We start from the raw sequence: 18,993 nt of genomic DNA on the forward strand, positions 1-18,993 counted from the left end.
TATAGCTGACAAATTACTGGTTGAAGTAAGGGCAAGATGTGACCCTAACATTGAGACAGGCTGCAACAACCTGTGAAATAACAGTAGGTATTTGAAATTATTATTATTATTATTATTTTATTTTTTATTATTTATACCCCGCCCATCTGGCTGGGTTTCCCCCACCACTCTGGGCGGCTTCCAACAAATACTAAAATACATTAAAATATCACAGATTAAAAACTTCCCTAAACAGGGCTGCCTTTAGGTCAGTGATGGCGAACCTATGACACGCGTGTCAGACGTGACACGCAGAGCCCTCACTGCTGGCACACAACCCATCGGCCCATCCTCCAACTCGTCTCCTACAGCTTTACTTAGCTGTTGCTGGTAGCCAGAGATTGGTTTTTTTAACGCTTTCTGTGCTGCTTTTTCCTGGCGCTTTGGCAGACTATGATTGGGTGTAACAGTGTTCGTTTTTTAACCCGCTCTGTGCTGGGTTTTTTGGCACTTTGGCAAACTATGTCGGTGCTGTGTGTTAGTTCCAGCGAAGGTATTATTCGTCATTTATATCTCTTCTCTTTCACCCCCCAAAAGCGCAGCAGCTTTGGGGCACCCCCCAAAAAAGCAAAGCAACTTTTGCACCCCCCAAAAAAACCTCCAAAACTTTGGTTAGCAGCTCCCCCCAAAAAGCTCAACAACTCTGGGCACTTTGTGATAAATAAGCGGTTTTTGGTTTGGTTTGGTTAAATAATTAGTTTTTGGTTTATTAAATACAGTTATATATTACAATTATACATTTTTTGTTATTTAAACTATAAAGATCGCAAAATTATGGGTTTTTTCTTGAAGTGACACACCACCCGTGATGATTCTAAAACACACAATGAATAAGGGAAAAGGGTGAAGGATAGGGAATCCTCAGCAGTCACTATTGGGTAGGCCAGATGTACTGGATTTGATTTCAAAAATCCTGCTCAGGTATTGCACCATAACTCTAGTGAGTACAGGGGAGTCGTCCCTCAACAGGAACTGGACCATGTGTTGTTTATTGGATGGGGCCCTGAGCCACAAAAAGGGCATTGAAGGGCCAACATGGAAGATGTTAGAAAGAGGGCATTCCAGAATCATGTGGTCCATAGAGTCTGGCACATTCTGGCCACAGGGGCAGAGTCTGTTCTGATAGGGGATGCCCGTAAGCCTTCCAAATAACACAGAAGACGGAAAGGCGCTTAAGCGGGCCAACATAAATGCTCTACGATGAGATGGCGTGGTCAAATCATAAAAGTAGTTAGGCATCATTCCATGATGGGGTTGCAGCCCCAGATAGTCAGGGGAACATACAGAGGGCTGAGAAGGATAGAATTTTTGAAATTCATTATCTAGCAGCCTCTGCTTAATAAGTGCAAAAATGTGCGATTCCTCGAATGGCAAGAGGGAATCCACATTAAAGCCTATTTGCCTAAGTTTAAGAAAAATATCAGAAAACCAAATAAAATTATGTTTGTCTTTTAATAAAAAGGATAGTAAGCTTTCTGACTGTGTTAAAATGAATTTTCAGCCAATATTTAAAAGTGATAATCCAACCCCTTGTTTCAAGAAGGTGCTGGCCCAACTCTGCACATATAGCCTTCATGTTATGTTTGCAGACATCTTCATAATGAAAAGTTGGTCTGCCTACAGGCTGTAAATAGGTTGTAAAACTATATTGCTAATTTGCCTCTCTCTTTTTTTAACGTAGGAAAGTCTGTTAATTTTGATGATTATGGAGATATCCATATTCCTGCTGTCATCCTTAAGACTTTACTCAGGGAACTCCCGGAGCCTTTACTAACCTTTGAACCCTATGATCAAATCATTGGAATTACCAGTGAGTAAATGATGATGATGATGATGAGAATGTGCTTCTCATTTATCTGTGATTTCTGCCATCCAAAAAACACTGCCAGAACTGAGCACTTGCAAGTCTCATGCATTTCTGTGGAAGAGTTGACATGCAATGCAGTATTCAGATCTGTCTACGTGAACCATGAGAGTTAGACACATGCTTTTCTTTTAAAGACACCTAGAATTTTCAGGACTTTGCAGGCCTACAAGTGAAACCGAAGTTCCCATTGCAGGGATTCACATATTTTGGTTGGGCTTTATAAGTCAGCCCTGATCCTCCCTCAACAAGGGCGTACCCACCACAGGGCAAGTTAGGGCAGCTGCCCTACTCTAGAAGCAGGGCTGGTGGGCAGAGGCGGAGCACAGCCCGGCGGAGCGAGAGTTCGCCATTCCCGCCGCGCTGCACCCTCCCTCCAGCTCCCCGGCGCGCCCTCAGGCAAGGCCAAGCACGGCGGGGAACCAGGGAGCGCGGCGCGGTGGGCGGGAACGCCGAACTCGCGCTCCGCTGGGCTGGGCTCCGCCTCCGCCCACCAGCCCTGCTTCTAGGGAGGGGCACAGCCCGGCGGAGCGCGAGTTCGCCGTTCCCGCCCACTTTGTGGCCCCTCCCCTTCCGTGCCTTGGCCCCTCCCCTTGCCCCCCCCCCTAGTTTTGATCCTGGGTACACCCATGTCCCTCAAGTGTTGTGGAACTTGATACAGGCAAGGAGTCAACACTGAGAAGAAGCAAGAATATTTTGCTGTTTCCAGTGCTGGATTTAGAGCAGTGAAATGCTTTCCCTGCACAGGGCACCAAGCCAAGGAGGCACAAAATTGAGAAGAGACATTTGGGGGACACCAAATTTTGGCCTCACAAAGGGTGCCATATTACAAAAGATTACCAGACTCTATCCCTGCTGTTTCCAAGTGTCTACAAAAGGTGGTACAAAATTAGAAGCTGATCCCTCCTTGGTGCCAAGTGCTCTGCATCTGCCAAATGATCAGGGGAAAGAATGTTGTTTGTCACTCTTGCTTGGCATGAAGTGAACCTGTGGCTCTTCTGCATTGTGTGGAGAAGGAGGACGAGGGGTGTGTTGGGTTGCAGCTTGTGTTTGTGTGTGTTTTGGGCAAGATCACATTAGAACTCAGGTTCCCACTAGCTAATGGATAAGCGGTGCAGTCTTGTTTTGATTGAATTTGGATATGGAAGAGAGTTGGCTTTGGGCAAAGGGTTCCCAGGCAGTTTCATTAGAGGGTGTAAACTGGAACCGCAAGTGCATTTTGTCCTCCTTTATTAGCCTGTACCAGACAAAAGCCTTGACAGACAAAATCATTTGGGATCAAACGAAGACATACTGTTCCTCTCTGGCAACGCACCTCTTTGACTCTTTATCAACATTAGATATAATAAATTCTGTGTTCTTGCAGGTGTAGAAAGTAGCTTACGGGTGATGAACTGCAGAGAAATTGTACACGGGCTTCCTGAGCAAAATTATGCTGTTCTGAAGTTTCTGATATGCTTTCTCCATATGGTGAGTAGGAATTAAATCCTCATGATTGCTGCTGTTTAATTCTGAAGCTGTTGTGTAACAACTGGTTTTAATTCTAAACATTTCAAGGAGGCTGTGAAACATTAATTGCCAAAACAGCAGTTACAAACTGCTGCTGTCTCCAGTAATAATAAAAGTCAGAGCAGACTAATGACCCCAATGATAACTTTAGTATAAACCCCTTTCATAAATAACCTAAAGTGCCATGTAAATCCAAATAAAATCAAATAATCCACTGAACCGTTTAAAAGAAGCATTTATAAGCCTCTCTTATTTACTTCTTAAAGCTTTCCCTTGATTTGTAGGCTAGATCCTTAAACGTGTGAACATAAATATTACTTTTTTCCACTGTGAAAACAAAACTGTAGTCTGTCAAAGGATGCTGCAGCCTAAATTATACAATGGCCAGGTGTGCCTTGCCTTGCCGTAACTTACTCTCTACTGTTAAGCATGTTCAGAAGATCTGGACTGAGATCTGGAATACATGTTAAAGTTGCTGCAAGGATGCCACAAGGAAAAGTGTCTCTGTGGCAAGATATTTCCTCCTAAAACCTAAGCTTCAGGTTGCAAAAGGGGTGTGGCTGTCTTCCCAGGGGATGGTGGCCAACTGCACTGCAAGTCACTTGCTAGTGGTGGGTGGAGAACTAACTCACTGTGTGGTTATCATTTTCAGCAACTTCCTTGTGACCGCTATAACGTGTATTTAATCCAGCTTCAAAGCCATATCTAGCCAAATAACAAAATAACAGCAGTCTGGAGACCTGCGACTATCCAATTTCCAGCGGCACCTATTGAAATATGTGTGCTTATCTTTTTTAAACCTGCTGCACTCTGACCACTTTTTCCAGCATGGGGAGTCTTTTCACATACAAAAAAGAATGACATCCACATGTTGATCATAGCAAGCGACAGTTTTGCTGCAAATACACGTGGCTGTGAAGTTCCAGTTCATCACAGTTGCCCAGAGCATGCACACCATTTCTATACACATTTATTCATCTGCATGTGATATAACATTATCAGCACTCCGAGGGGTTTGTCTCTCTGTTGTTATTAGGGGGAGGCTAATAAGCTGGAGCACAGTCCATCTGGAATCTCTAATGCACAGGCCTCACTGAAAAGAGCCACCATTCGTTTCAAGTGAGAGCTGCTCCAGAAAACATATTGGTGCCCCATAGATCAAAAATATCCATCACTAACTGAAACCTGTCTCCTAAGGCAGTTGTCTTGCTGGCATTCACAGTTCCTTCATCATATTGAACACCAGCCCAAATTCTGTAACGGCCTCTGCTTTTGTTGAGCCCAGAGAGGCTGCACCTTTTTTAAAAGCAAAGTGCCTGGACCATGTTGCAGATGGGGTACTACCGTGTTTCTCATAAAATAAGACACCGTCTTTTATTTATTTTTCCTCAAAAACCCCCACGGTGGCTTATTTTAAGGGATGTCTTATTTTTTCAAGCGGGAGCTGGCAACAGCGCGCTGCGCCGAGCCCCAACCCAGCGAGAGCCTGCAGCACGTGCCGCGCGGGACCCGGGGAGAGCCGGGGAGCAGAAAATAAAAACGGCAAGGCTGCCCTCCCATTTGCCCTCCCCATTTGCGTGCTGCTGAGGAGCAGAAGAAACGCCGTGATCCAAGGAGCACGGCCATGTTGGCGGAGCAGGAAGCAGCCGCAGAGGCGGCTGTGAGAGAAACGGCGGGCACGCACCCAGCGCCAAAGTACGGCGGCGGCGGAGGCGGCCACTGCGAGTGGCATGAAAAGAAGGCTGCCAGCAAGCACGCTGTTGCCTCTTGCCGGCTCTTCCGAAGGCGCTTAAACACCTTCCTTGCCTTGCCAGACCTGCCCCCCCCCCACTATGGCTTATTTTTGGGGTATGTCTTATATTTAATCAACTCGTGAAAAGCCTGCCATGTCTTATTTTGTAGGTGCATCTTATTTTATGAGAAACGCGGTACTAATAATAATTTTATTATTTACACCGTGCCCATCTGGCTGGGTTTCCCCAGCTACTCTGGGTGGCTCACAACATATTAAAAAACATGTAAAACAAGACTAAGTGTCCCCTGTGACGCAGCAAGGTGATTCTTTCATTCTGCCTCAGTTTCCCTTATAATAGAGCCACTTCTGCTTACACGGTGCTACAGGACGCATCAGATACCTTCATCTGTCATTGCTTAATATAATCTCCAGAAGCTATTATGAAAATCCTCACTTCATTTGCTATTATTTTAGCTACAAATATCTCTCCTCAGCATTATGGATCTAAGTGACTTTTTGTTCCAGTAATAGACATGCCGTTTCAACACACTTCTCTACGCTCAAGGTGTTAATGAGGTGTGCAAAAGTACTCTGTGATGTCTCTGGTAATTGGATAACAGAACATAGAATTATTTTTGAGTGTCCCTTATTATGTAAAATGCAGGCTTGAGTTGATTTTGGTGCTCACATCTGCAGTTTTTGCTGATCCTTGTTTTTTCATCTTCACTGTCTGAGGGAACACTTTACATTTGGAAAGGTCAAGGTAGTATGAACATCCTGGGAGGGGAGCTGAAGATTTTCAGTTGACATAAACAGGATGCTCCCTGCAGTGCCCTCATTGGAGGGGGGGGGAGGGCAAACGGTCAAACTCCCCTAACTCCATCTCTACTTTGCTGTTCAGAGTTGGAATCAAATAACTGTTAGAATTATGTATACCAATTGCACTATACCTGCTAGTAAACAAATGCTGCATCAATTGTTTATCTTATTTTATTGTAAGCCAGTTCAGAGGCTGGGTAGACTTCTGGGCAGAGAAGCAGAGCGTAGAATGAAATCGCTAAACTGGAGGCAGCTGTGCCTCCAGTTTTGAATAGTTAGCAGTTTGGTCCTCTGTGTGTTTTGTGCTTAGTGATCTGCATGTGTTTCCTCTTTCCAGGTGTCACAGGAAAGCATTTTCAACAAAATGACGGGTTCCAACCTGGCTTGTGTCTTCGGCCTGAATTTAATCTGGTCACCCAAAGGCACTCCTTCTTTCAGTACTCTGGTACCGATAAATATTTTCATTGGGTTACTGATAGATTTCTACCCCACAATATTCAGTTCTCGAAGTGTGCCTGGTGAGCAGTTACCTTGAAAACGCATTCTGGGATGCACCCCTAGGAAGGACACACATTATTCTGTGCTAGGCTCCATTCAATCAATTTTCAGCGCATACAGAAATGAATTGCTTCACATGAAGAAGCCTTGTACAAAATAGGCTTATTCCTACTGGCAACTCCAGGTGCCAGGTGTGTGTTTGTGTGTGTGTGTGTGTGTGTGTGTGTGTGTGTGTGTGTCTTCCAAATCTGCTACCTCTGTTCCCTTGGTCAATGCAAGAGATTGGATCTGGGACCACTAACATACAAGGCAGGGCACTTTTCCACTGAGCTGTGCTCCCAATCAAATTTCTCTTAAATTTTTCAAAGCACATGACTGTGTAACATCTACAAAGCTATCAGTACAAAAAAATCTTAGAAAGTAATTTTGAGGAAGCAAGGCGTAACAGTTGATTTAGATTTCATTCCTTTAGTAATATCTGCCTTTTAAAGCATTTAAGTTGCAAACAGTCTTAAATTACGTATACTGTAGCCCACCTGTGATCTTTGGATGAAGGACATTATATAAATTTAATAAGTAATATGTCTGCTATGTTTCCTCAGGAACACTTTATACATATATGAATGCAATTCTGTGTAAACTGTGTGTATGTGGATTTTTGTATAGTATTTATTGTATGTGAAATCCCCCCTCCAAGGGTTGATAGAGGGGAGTCAAATGAGTCCTCCTCTAGAATGATGGATTTGGCCTAAATCTAAATTCAGTTGATCTCTCATCACGTGGCTCAGAAACTGATGGCTGACAGCCTACTGACTGGCGCCTAGCAACAAGTACATACTGCTATTTTAGCTGCCACTAGATAATTATAAATGTATCCTGGCACCCTCATTGTTTCACATATTTATAAATGACCTAGAGGATGTCCTAGAGGAGCCACTTGGCCACCTGCCCAAACTTGGGGTCAGGAGGGCTCCATTATTATTGTAGGGCCATTCCGTGAAAAATGAGCCTGATAAGAAAAAAATTATTTTTAAAATATACTTATTTTACTTATAGTTTCATTAACTAAACATATTAAAGTTCAATATTCCAAAGGAAAAAAGAATTTGAAATTATTTTTTTCATGAGAAATTTGAGCTTGAAGTTTCAGTATCACTTTTCTGATTGTGTAGCTTAATTTTGTTCATTTAGGTTGGCATTATTTTTTAAAGATAAACAAAAATTGTGGTTGTCATTGTTGGTATATTATTAAAGTGAATAACTTTGTCTACACATTGGACTTGAAAATTTTTAAATAGGTAAGTTATTTCTATTTTATTTTTATTATTGAATGGGATGCTGTTTCAGTGTCCCACCCGTGACAGCAAAAGGTACAAAAGTTTATTTTGTGATAAAACTAATTTATAGGTTATGTTTGTTTTATTGTGGGAGTATGTATTAGAGTATAACACACCTATCAATAATAAAAATGCAGTTAATTAATGTAAACACCATGAAATTTTAATAATTTTTTTCTGTCCCACCCGTGACAGTTTTCAGCTTGTTTTATTAGGTTGCTAACTGTTGTAGCTTGAGTTAGTGATTTCAGCAAGTGATTTCAGCTCTCTGCAGACAGGAGACAGATTCCTCATGTAATAATTCTTTATTCTGGCAAACAAGACTGAGGGGACTGAGGAGAGGAGAACTAGCTAGAAAGAGATACATTTTGGAGGGAACAATCTCAAGCAATCACAAAGCTGCCTTTTGGTGGAAACCAATAAGACTAAGGAGCCAAATGCAGCTGCTTGAATGAACCAATAGTAGCTGTTCCTTCTGGAACAAAGGCAGTTACCGTTACTTTACCCTAATGCGAATACATACAGTAATACAGATAATATAACCTTTGAATCAATACACAAAATGGGAAAGACTACATCTGCAGAACGTATGAGAAAGCTGCGTGAAAAACTAAAACAAGATAAAAACAAATGTGAAAGCTTCAAAGAAAAGGAGAGGGTCAGAGATAAGAAGAGGCGAGAAAAGATGAAGTTGGTAAAGAATTTGTCTGCAAAATCACTTATGGAATACAGACGGAAAGAAACTGAGCGCAAAAGAAAGTACAGACAAAAGATAAAAGAAAAAGAATCTAGGCCAATTGGCGACACTACTATTCCAGAGATTGGGTCATTTAAATGCCCACAATCTCTTGGAAAGGCTGTTACCAAAGTTAAAAGAGTGTTGCCATTAAGTCCACGGAAAAGAATAGCCGTGTTACGAAAGCTTGTGTATGAGAGTTCACCTCAAGCGTCAAAAACACTATTTGATAAAAGCCCTAAACAGAACACCAAAAGTTCTATTATTTCACAAGATAATATCGCAAAGGTCCATGAGTTTTATAATTCAGATGATATTAGCAGGCAGGCACCAGGAATTAAGGATGTCAAATCTATTAAAGATCCAACAAGTGGAAAAAGAATCAAAATCCAAAAGCGGCATATGAATATGACAGTCCAAGAGGCCTATGCCTTATTTAAGATTGATAACCCAACAGTTGAAATCAGCAAATCAAAATTTTATGAACTGAGGCCTAAAAATATTGACTTAGCTTCTCAAATGCCACACAATGTTTGCGTTTGCAAATACCACGCTAATTTCAATTTCCTAATTGAAGCCATAAGTAGGAAAGACATTTTTTTTCCTTCCACACATTCTGATCTTTTGAGCCTTACTTGTTGTGATTTGGAAAATGAAAAGTGCATGAATGGTGAATGCAAAAAGTGTGTACTTAATTTGCACACCCTAATTGATGAAGACTTAAACATGTCGTCTGAGATTTTCTGGAAGCAATGGAAAGATGACTGTTCTAGCCGGCCTAAGGTTTTTGAAGCAAAAGGAACCATAGAAGAAGCTGTCAATGAGCTACAAAATCAATTTAGTAAATTTAAGAAGCACTTCTTTGTAAAGCGATTACAAGCTAAAGCTTTCAAAAATATGAAGGACACAGTAGCTGATGATGAGGTGATTCTTCAAGTGGATTTTGCTGAAAACTATTTGGCAACATCGCAAGATGAAATCCAAAGTGCACACTGGACCCACAACCAAATCACAGTATTTACTGGTTGCGCTTGGACTCAAGGCAAAGTACGTTCTTTTGCCGTGGTTTCGGATCACTTAACCCACGACAAATACTCAGTATATGCATGCCTAAAAGCCATAATTGAAGAACTTAAGAAAGAATTTAACAGACTGACAAAGGTCAAAATCTTTTCTGATGGGTGTGCTGGTCAGTTCAAAAATAAGTACACACTGTCCAATCTGTGTTTTATGCCTGAAGACTTTGGTGTTGATGGGGAATGGTTTTTTTTTGCTACATCCCACGGCAAGGGTGCCGTGGATGGGATTGGTGGATTAACTAAGCAAGCAGTTTGGAATGCAGTGAAACAAAGGAGAGTAGTAATCAATTCAGCATCAGATTTTGTTAAATGTGCTGAAAAAGCAGTACCGAGAGTGAAGTTTGTCCTTTTAACACCTACTGATATCAGTGCAAATATGGCGATGCTAGATGAGCGCTGGACTTTGGTGAGGAAGATTCCAAACGTGCAGTCCAACCATTTTTTTAAAGCTAAAGACAAAAGAAGTTTAGTTTATGGACCTTCTTTTCAAAAGTCCACCCACGTAGTCTTCACAGAACTGTTCAAGTTAAAAGTTTCTGATGTTTACAGAGATTCTGATAGTGACACAGAAAAACAAGATGGTGTAGCAAGTTGTACAAATGAAACAGATGTGCCGGTGGTTGGAGTGAAGCCGTTTGTTGATGGAGTGACTATTGGGACATATGTTTTAGTTGAATTTGAAACAACTACAAAAAGACAAAGAACCAGGCCTACTAAATATAGATATGCTGCAATATGCCAAAGTAATGTTGAAGATGATGGAGAAGTCAAGGTGATGTGTATGCGAGCAGTTAACAATTCTGGAAAGCTGTTTCAAGTTGATGAAAAAGACATATCATATGTGCAGTTTGAACATATTCTTAGTATCTTACCCCAACCTAATGTTAAACGAGTCAGAAGGAACATTTTTTATGAATTTACTGAAAATGTAGATGTGTTTGAAAGTGGTTAATTGGCCCAGAGATGGACTAGAAGAAAATATTTTTAAAATAGATTTTAATTTTAGTAAATACAACATTATACTTTGTAGGCTATAGTAGATAGTAAGTATAGTAATAGCAAAAGGTTTTTTTGTAATTATTCCATTTTTAACAACCTTAATTGTATGTTAAATCAAGTGTATGCCAGACGCGTCCCACCCGTGACATTTCATTGTCCCACCCGTGACAGCATTTTTTCCTTAATTTTGTATCATTAAATTTCTTAACCTAAATTTCTGATTGCATAGTTGTAACCAATAAACATTGATTTAAACAGATATGCTGAGTTTATAATTGATTCACCTCCCAACTCACAGAGTTTTTCCATAAATCAAACTTATCTCAAGCTCCGTGTCCTTTTTTTGTCCCACCCGTGACAATACTTTAACATTTAATAAAATTGTCAAAAATATCCATAAAAATAATAAAAAATTAGTAAAATGTTCAGTATCTTATTAAGAACATAGTTCAAATTTTGGTTGTTAATTTTTATGTATATTTACATTCTTACACATGTGTGAATACCAAAAAACATGGTCCAAGTGTCCCACCCGTGACAATGGAATGGCCCTGTATGCTGATGATGCAGCCATTCTCTCATGTTCCAGACCAGGTCTAAATTATCAACTAAAGAGGTTCATGTCTTATTGTGTACAGAATGACCTAAAAATTACCTTTGGGAAATCTAAAATTTTGGTTTTTGAGAAGAATCTTTCCCAATGCAAATGGTCACTAGGTGAGCACGCCCTCAATCAGATTAGAAACTTCCAATACCTGGGGCTGGCTTCCATCACATAACGACATGGATCACCCATAGATCTGCGGCCCTCCAGAAAGCACAAGGGGGCCAATATATTCCACCTGCCATCAAAGACGGCTGCCAAATTACTATATGCTTCTAATATCTGGAGTGGAGGATTAACATCTGAGTTGGATGAACTCCGGGCTAAATTCTTGAGGGCTCTCCTCCAGATCCCCAGATGTGCCTATTTCAGTCATTTTCTTGGAAACTTAGGAATGCCCTGGTAGGCAGCCTTCAGATACTGGCTTAAAGTCAGTGTTTTCGGATTGGGGACAGGACTACTCAACATATAGATTGAGTATGTTAGTTTCTGGAATCTGGTCCAAGCGCAACGCCCAAAAAGCTGTCCCCATCTCTTCTTGAACACTTGGGCTTCAACATAGCCTTCAAATCACTAAAACAAAGACTATGGTGATCTGCAGACCTGTTCATACTCATCCTGCTCACCAAGAACTGTGAGTTTACAGTATGTCGGGACATTTCACATAGCTAAAGAACTAAGAATCTAAAGAACTTGACAGTGGTCAACTACCGCAGACTTTTTACCAAGGCCAGACTGAATGCTCTAAGGCAGATTTTCAAAACAAAGCTTTTGGCAAAGATGTATGATTTGTTGTTGGAGTGGTATACAAAAGATGAGTTGACAAAAGAAGTGATGATTAAATGGGCAAAAGATTTGGGGCATAATATTGAATATGATGCGTGGTTGAAATTATGGAATCAAACTTTAAGATTTACAGCATGTACTGCCTTGAAAGAAAATGTATATAAGATGATGTACAGATGGTATTTAACTCCAGTTAAATTAGCTAAAATGTATAGAATGAGTGATAAAAGTTGCTGGAAATGTAAAGAGAAAGATGGTGAATTTTATCATATGTGGTGGACATGCGAAAAAGTTAAAAGATTTTGGGAAAGTTTATATAACGAATTGAAAAAGATGTTTAGATATACCTTTCCAAAAAAACCAGAAGCATTTTTGTTAGGAATAATAGGAGGAGAGATTAGAAAAGAAGATCAAACACTGTTTATGTATGCAACAACCGCGGCTAGGACTTTGTTAGCCCAAAAATGGAAATTACAGGAATTACCTACAATTGTGGAGTGGCAGATAAAAATGATGGACTATGCTGAACTTGCTAGATTGACATGCAAGATTCGTGACCAGGGGGAGACAAGGTTTCAAAAGGACTGGAGTAAATATGTGGACTATATGGAGAAAAACTGTAGATCATTAAAAACTCTCGCAGGATTAAAATAAACCTTACGAATTGACCAATATGTTAAAAAAGGAACTGCAAAAAAGGGAATTAACAAGAAACCCGCATGAAGGGAGGGGGGGAAGTCATAGCTCGGCGGAGCAAGGTAAAAGATGTGAATATAAGATTTTGTATAAAAGATTGGTTTTGTTAATTTGTTGAATTTGGAAAATTGGAATAAAACGTATTTAAAAAAAAAAAGGCAGATTTTCAGGTATTCCTTACTCTGCTAGATTATGCCCCTGTACAATCAGGAAGTAGAACCTATACAGCGTAGTCTACTGTCCTGCAGACTATACAAGCAGGTCCGACAACAAAAGATTATTCCTTTAATTGCAAACCTTCCAGAAAGACCTGCACAATTTTATATTAGGTACCTATTAGAGCAGGGGTTCCCAACAAAATTTTCTCGAGGACCCCTCATCGAGCCGCTATTGTGACAAGGACCCCCATTAATTCCTAATCCTAAAATTAAAAAGTGAGAGCCAAATTAAGAGTCTTTTATATTTTATATTTATACGTTTTTTACAGTTACAACAGAGTACTCCATCAGTATACAGTTAGTTTTAATGAGATGAGTTAAATCTGTCCTTTGAGTCCATTATTTCTGAAATATTAGGTTCCAAACTTGAAACTTTCACGCTGAAATCCGACCGCATGTCGAGCCGATTCCTATATTTGTTTTTAATGAAACACATGGAAGAAAATGCTTGCTTTGTTTACAAACACTACTGTTTTGCAAAGAGGCAGTGTGCGCCAGGGAGGAGGGAGGGGAATGGAGAAGACAGGGTACCTGCGCAGTAGCGCACAAATGAAGCCGACGCGCGCAAACCATCTTGGGGAGGTGAGCGTTAGAATGCGCGCGCTGCCTCTTTGCAAAACAGTAGTGTTTGTAAAGCGCCACCTAACGGCATACAGCAGAACTACTGCCTCTATCTAATTCTAGTTTTGCGCTAGACTCTGCTCATGCAGGAAGCGACCAAAACAAAAAAATCTGTTATCATACGAAATATATTTAATATATTTTTTATTCTAATAGCATCTTGCGGACCCCTCTGGCATAGCTCGCGGACCCCTGGGGGTCCCCGGACCACCTGTTGGGAACCACTGTATTAGAGGATAGGATTCCCAGCATATCTTTGGCAGTTGCCAAGTTTCATTCTAAGGCGGTCAGGATCAGAGAGCACTTTGTATTACCAGTAGTTAAAGGTCTGAAAGAAGCTTAGTTTTATCCAATGTCCAAGTAGTACCGTAAGTATGTTTTATGTCTTTTTATGTACTGGAATCTATTGGTGAGTCTTTGGACTGCAATAAAGAATTGATTGATATACTTTGACCACACATTAATCTTTGTGAGGGTTTGTGTTTTGTGTTTGCAAAGTTACAGTGATGTATTGGCTTTCCCTACCACTTCTAAATCTTTTACGGGACATCAGATTTGTTCTTTGAGAATTGCTCCAATTTGATCCCACGTGGGAGGTGAGAGCAAGAATAAGCAGAACTTCTGATTCAGCTGTAAATACTGGACCACTTCACAAGTTACATCTTTAGGAGTAATTTAGGGCCCATTGCTCATGTTTGTAAGGTAGAAAAAGCAATTTGCAATGTGATTCCTTCCCATGCTATTGGGTAATGTGAAAAGCCCATGCTATGGCTTGCACTCATTGCTCAAGATGTTGGATTTTTTGAATAGTCAAGTTACTTTAGAGCCGGTCTAATGTAAATACTGTCTGTTTAAGAGAAACAGGCGCAGGTGATTTAATTGCCCACAGGCGTGGGCTCTGCTCCTTGTATATAAGGCTCTGCCAGAAAGCCTTCTCCATCTCTTAGTTAGATCTTTTCAGTTTGATTAATCTCTTAGTAGATCACTCTCTCAGTTGTTCTCAGTTTAAGAGATTCCCAGTTGAATCGTAGTATGAGAGTTGCTTAGTTATAAAGCTAGTTTGCTGTTAATTCTTGGGTAGTTTAATGGGAGTTTAGTGGGAGTTTAGTGGGAGGTTTGGAAAGTGGGTAGATAACATTGCTAAGAGAGAAAGCATTTATCTTTAGTTTAAAGTCTCTTTAGATTCAGTTTGTTTTTCAGTTAAAGAAACCCAACCGTTTGTATTTTCATCTGCATACTTTTACAAGTGTGCAGCTAGTAAGGGGTTTCATATAAGGGAAATAATACCCTACACTCTTGGTGGTGTTTTCTTAGCCAGGTCAACTTCTGACTGTGTATACTCTGCGTGAAGCGTACTTTAAAGGGCCGCTATAAACTGGGATATATGATTTAGATTAAGCAAGTTTCAATACCCAGTTTTCTCCAATATTATTCTTATCATATATATATTATTTCTCAATACAAGACCTGAGTAATGCTGGCATAGGAGACATCTGCTGCAGGGCCAAGAGCTTTTGATTTCAGCAAAGCAGTGCAGGAATCAGGTGCCTGTTTGCTATTAATTATATTTGTGTCTTTATTTTCTGCTTTCCCATAGATAGGCTCAAAGCGGCCCATGGAAAGAGTAAAACAAATCAACATGTAGGTGCAGCAAAACAACACATAAATATACTCAGCTGATTAGATACATTCCGTAAATGTATATCCACATTAACTAGCTAGCAAACATTCCAGTTAAACTTCTTCTGAATAGATAAAAAAGCAATTCCTTTCATAAATTAAGAATGACTATAATGAAAAAATATTCATGTTTGCTTAACTAACAAGGCTTTCATGAATTAATACGTAGCAGAGAGCAAGGGAATAGATCAGGATCAAAATGTGAATAAATTAAATTCAACATAATCAAAGCAGCAGCATTACTCTGGGGTAAGAGAAGATCCCTAGTGCATTTAAGCTCCAACAACACCTGAGCCAATTTCTGCTCACACGGTGAAACGTCTGCTTCCCCTTGCATTCCAACATGCCCTCCAAATCTGCTCCAGAGGGTCCACCAACCTGCTAGAGCACGCTGGGGGGAGACACATGGAACAAGGAAGTGAGGATACACCATGGGAAGTCTCTTTGCAAGAGCTGAAGTCTGTCCTGCTTGTGGATAGGCAGTCTCATTTCAACCACAAACGCCTTTGCAGAGCTCAGGCAAGGCCGTGTCTGTCCCCCTTAGCTCCCAACCTGCATCATGAATATTATAATACTGCATTGTGGCCAATGGATGTGTTGCGGCCATACCTGCCAAGTTGCTGTCCGAGAAATAAGGGACCGGGCCGGAAGTAGCAGACCGGAAGTAGCACTGCAGCCATTTTGGAACTGGGCAGAGCAGCATCAAAAGTCACTTCTGAGCATGCTCCGCCCAGTTTCAAAATGGCCGCCGCGCCAGAATAAACCGGGGAAAAACAATAAAATAATTTTTTTCAGCTAGGAACAGCTGGAAAAACAGGGATTTCCCGGGGAATACGGGAGACTTGGCAGCTATGGTTGCGGCACAATAAACAATTGCAAGACTGTTGTGAAGGTACACGCGCTTTGAACTCTGAAAAGTACTCCATGGATGCAAAGCATCAGTAGTCACTCTTAAAAATATGTGAATGTGACAATTGTGTTTTTTATACACAGTCTCTAGTCCAGGAGAAAGCAGAACCTTGTTGAGTTGGTGCAGTGGTAAATCCAGATTTGAATGGGCATTGCCCTTTTCTCCTGCCTCTGTTATGTGAGCAGCTGGTTATTGTGCTTCATTAAGGAAGGTTCTTACCAACAAGAAGCATCTTCCTATCAAGCTGTTTGGAATTCTGCCACAACTATCCTCTCTCCTACCCCCAAACTGATGTACCCTAAGAGTACTATTTTCTGGCGGCAAATGCCAGGATTAACTGTGATGTTAAATCAAGTCTCATGCATTATTCAGAAGAGTTTACAGTGAAATTCCTGTGTGAGAAATATATGTTTCAAATTTCAACAACTCGCCCGAGAAGTCCTGGAGATGTCCCCCGCAGTTCCTTTGATAACGGTTTCTCTTTACAAATGATTATTGCACAATTCTTGCTTTTGTGCATCGTGGCCTCAATGAACCCATCCCTGGTTATCAAAGAGCAATTTTCAGATCATTTCCATTGCAGAAAAGAGAGTGATTACCAGAGATAATCTGCTGGAAACGCACAGGCTGCAGTCAGGCTTAAGACAATAACAAATGGAATCATAAAATGTGGAATCAAAGCTTTGCCTTTAATGTTGGTGATAGGCAGAGAATAAAATGGGTTAAACATTGCAGTTCAGTTGAACTGTTGCAGCTTTTAAATTGTTCATAAGAGTTGTCTGCTCCTCAGATGCTTCCAGCAAGGAAAAACATCAGACACTTTTACTATTCTCTGAAGGAAAACAAAAGGCAGTCTTTTCAAAACCTGTGTCTGCAGTTAGAAAAGACTAGAACCAAAATGGTAGTGGAGATTTTGTGTTGTGAGTTCCAATAGGGTAGACAGAAATGTGATTCCTGAAGAGTAGCCTAAGTAGTATGTTGCAGTAGAAATGAAAGGGAATCTTGTGCCTACACCCACCAACCATTGGTTAAAAAGCATGACATGATCTAGAAAGATGGGTGCAGACTGGGGTGTGTGTGAAAAAACAATTTTTTACACAGTAGGGCCTAAAGGCCAAGCGAATGCAAGAAATAGTCATAGGTTCATCAAGAGTTCTGGGCAGAGTTCATAAAAGCTTATGAACAATAAACACGTTAAGTCTTTACAGTGCCAGAAGGCACCTTGCAGCCTGCTGAACACAGCTAGACTTCCATCTGTGTAATAAGTGTAGGGTTGGATTCCTGGGCGTAGCCGGGGGGGAGGCGGGCAGCTCGCCTCCCCCGTAACCAAGTAAATAAATAAAAATGCTTAACTAAAAGTAGAAATAATAAGAATATTTGAAAGAGGAGGAAATCTTTTACCCTACCACAAAAAAGGCTCTGCTCACCTCTCTTGCTCAGCCATGCACCAATATGGGCAAGATAACACCAAAATTAGATATATTTGATGAGATTGCCAAAAGAAAAAATTGAAATGAGGTAATCCCCCCCCCCAAAAAAATGCTAAGATAGTAGGATGCAGTGGTACCTCTGGTTAAGAACTTAATTCGTTCTGGACATCCGTTCTTAACCTGAAACTGTACTTAACCTGAGGTACCACTTTAGCTAATGGGGCCTCCTGCTGCCGCCGGAGCACAATTTCTGTTCTCATCCTGAAGCAAAGTTCTGGGTTAGCGGAGTCTGTAACCTGAAGCGTCTGTAACCCGAGGTACCACTGTATTGATTAATTATGGATGCCATATCAATACTACAGTATTAGCACTGTATAAAATGTTGGCATAAATAAACTTAGTATTGCAATCGTAAAGTTTAATATAATATATTTGTATAAAGAATTGAAATTAATATTCAGAGCCACAGCTGCCTCAACACATCTCCTGGATTTGCAGGTGACTTTCAAATTTAGACATTAAATTCTGGTTGCAACTCTAAAATGTATATATCAATGTATGTAATTCGGGGGGGGGGGACCCTATTGAGCTAAAGTCAATGGCAGCTTTCAATTTCGTTCTGCAAGTTTAAATTATCTAAACGGCGGTTTCTTCTTATCTCTGGGCTTCACTAGATCTCTTTATTGAACATTCATCCTGATTTGCTGGCACAAAACCTACATAGCAGTTTGACCGTGTCTGGGCTTTATTAAGCATCACTCTGATTTGTTTATGGAGTGCTTATGTGATCCTTCCCATCTCCCATTACCATGTGATTGATAATAAATTCATACAGGTAAAACTTGGGAAATCATCGAATATCGTCGAAAAGTGCATTTCTTTCAGTAACGCAACTTAAAAGGTGAAACCAATATATGAGATAGATGCATGACATGCAAAGCAAGGTATGTCAAGCCTTTATTTGTTGTAATTGTAATTTGTCGTTAGGCGGGTCAATTATAAATGGAATGTAATTAATGAAATGTAATAGCGATGTTTATTTTTGTTTAATTTTGTATTATTGTAACTATTTGTTTTATTACTGTGGAATTTCCAAAAGAAAGCCTTTGTAAAAATTAAAAGAAAAATAAATAATAATAAGTTGCATTACTGAAATAAATGCACTTTTTGACGATATTCTAATTTTCCGAGTTTCACCTGTATATAAAATAATCTGTTCCCTTATTGCTTGTCCAGAAAATGCTGAAACTGCCTGTAGTTCAGAATTTGGTCCTTGTCCCACCTCGCCTTTGCAATCTGGTCTTTGTTTAATACGTAGTGGAAATGTGCTTTTCAATAAACTGCTTTTGCACCATCAAATGTCTTAGTTTCATTCAAATGTTTAATCACCCACGAAGGCAGTTTATTGCCTCATATTCCCCTCCTGCAAACAT

General features: G+C 40.4%; 1 protein-coding gene across 11 annotated transcripts in view; it reads left to right on the plus strand.

The window, feature by feature from the left end:
• The window catches only part of ARHGAP8 (Rho GTPase activating protein 8), an 80,216-nt gene that overhangs the window by 45,473 nt on the left and 15,750 nt on the right, over positions 1–18,993 (plus strand). For 5 of the 11 annotated variants that reach the window (XM_088669930.1, XM_088669931.1, XM_088669929.1 and 2 more), the window contains 4 exons: positions 1,721–1,849; positions 3,270–3,373; positions 6,304–11,968; positions 12,860–18,919. In XM_088669930.1, the coding sequence (XP_088526056.1) occupies positions 1,721–1,849; positions 3,270–3,373; positions 6,304–6,501 (431 nt within the window). In that variant the 3' untranslated portion in view covers positions 6,502–11,968; positions 12,860–18,919. Of the gene's footprint in view, positions 1–1,720; positions 1,850–3,269; positions 3,374–6,303; positions 11,969–12,859; positions 18,920–18,993 lie in introns of those variants that run through there. The other 6 variants (XM_088669933.1, XM_088669934.1, XM_088669932.1 and 3 more) reach the window with 3 other exon arrangements.

Source organism: Zootoca vivipara, chromosome 5 (genome assembly GCF_965207765.1).
Source record: "Zootoca vivipara chromosome 5, rZooViv2.hap1.1, whole genome shotgun sequence".
Taxonomy (NCBI): domain Eukaryota; kingdom Metazoa; phylum Chordata; class Lepidosauria; order Squamata; family Lacertidae; genus Zootoca; species Zootoca vivipara.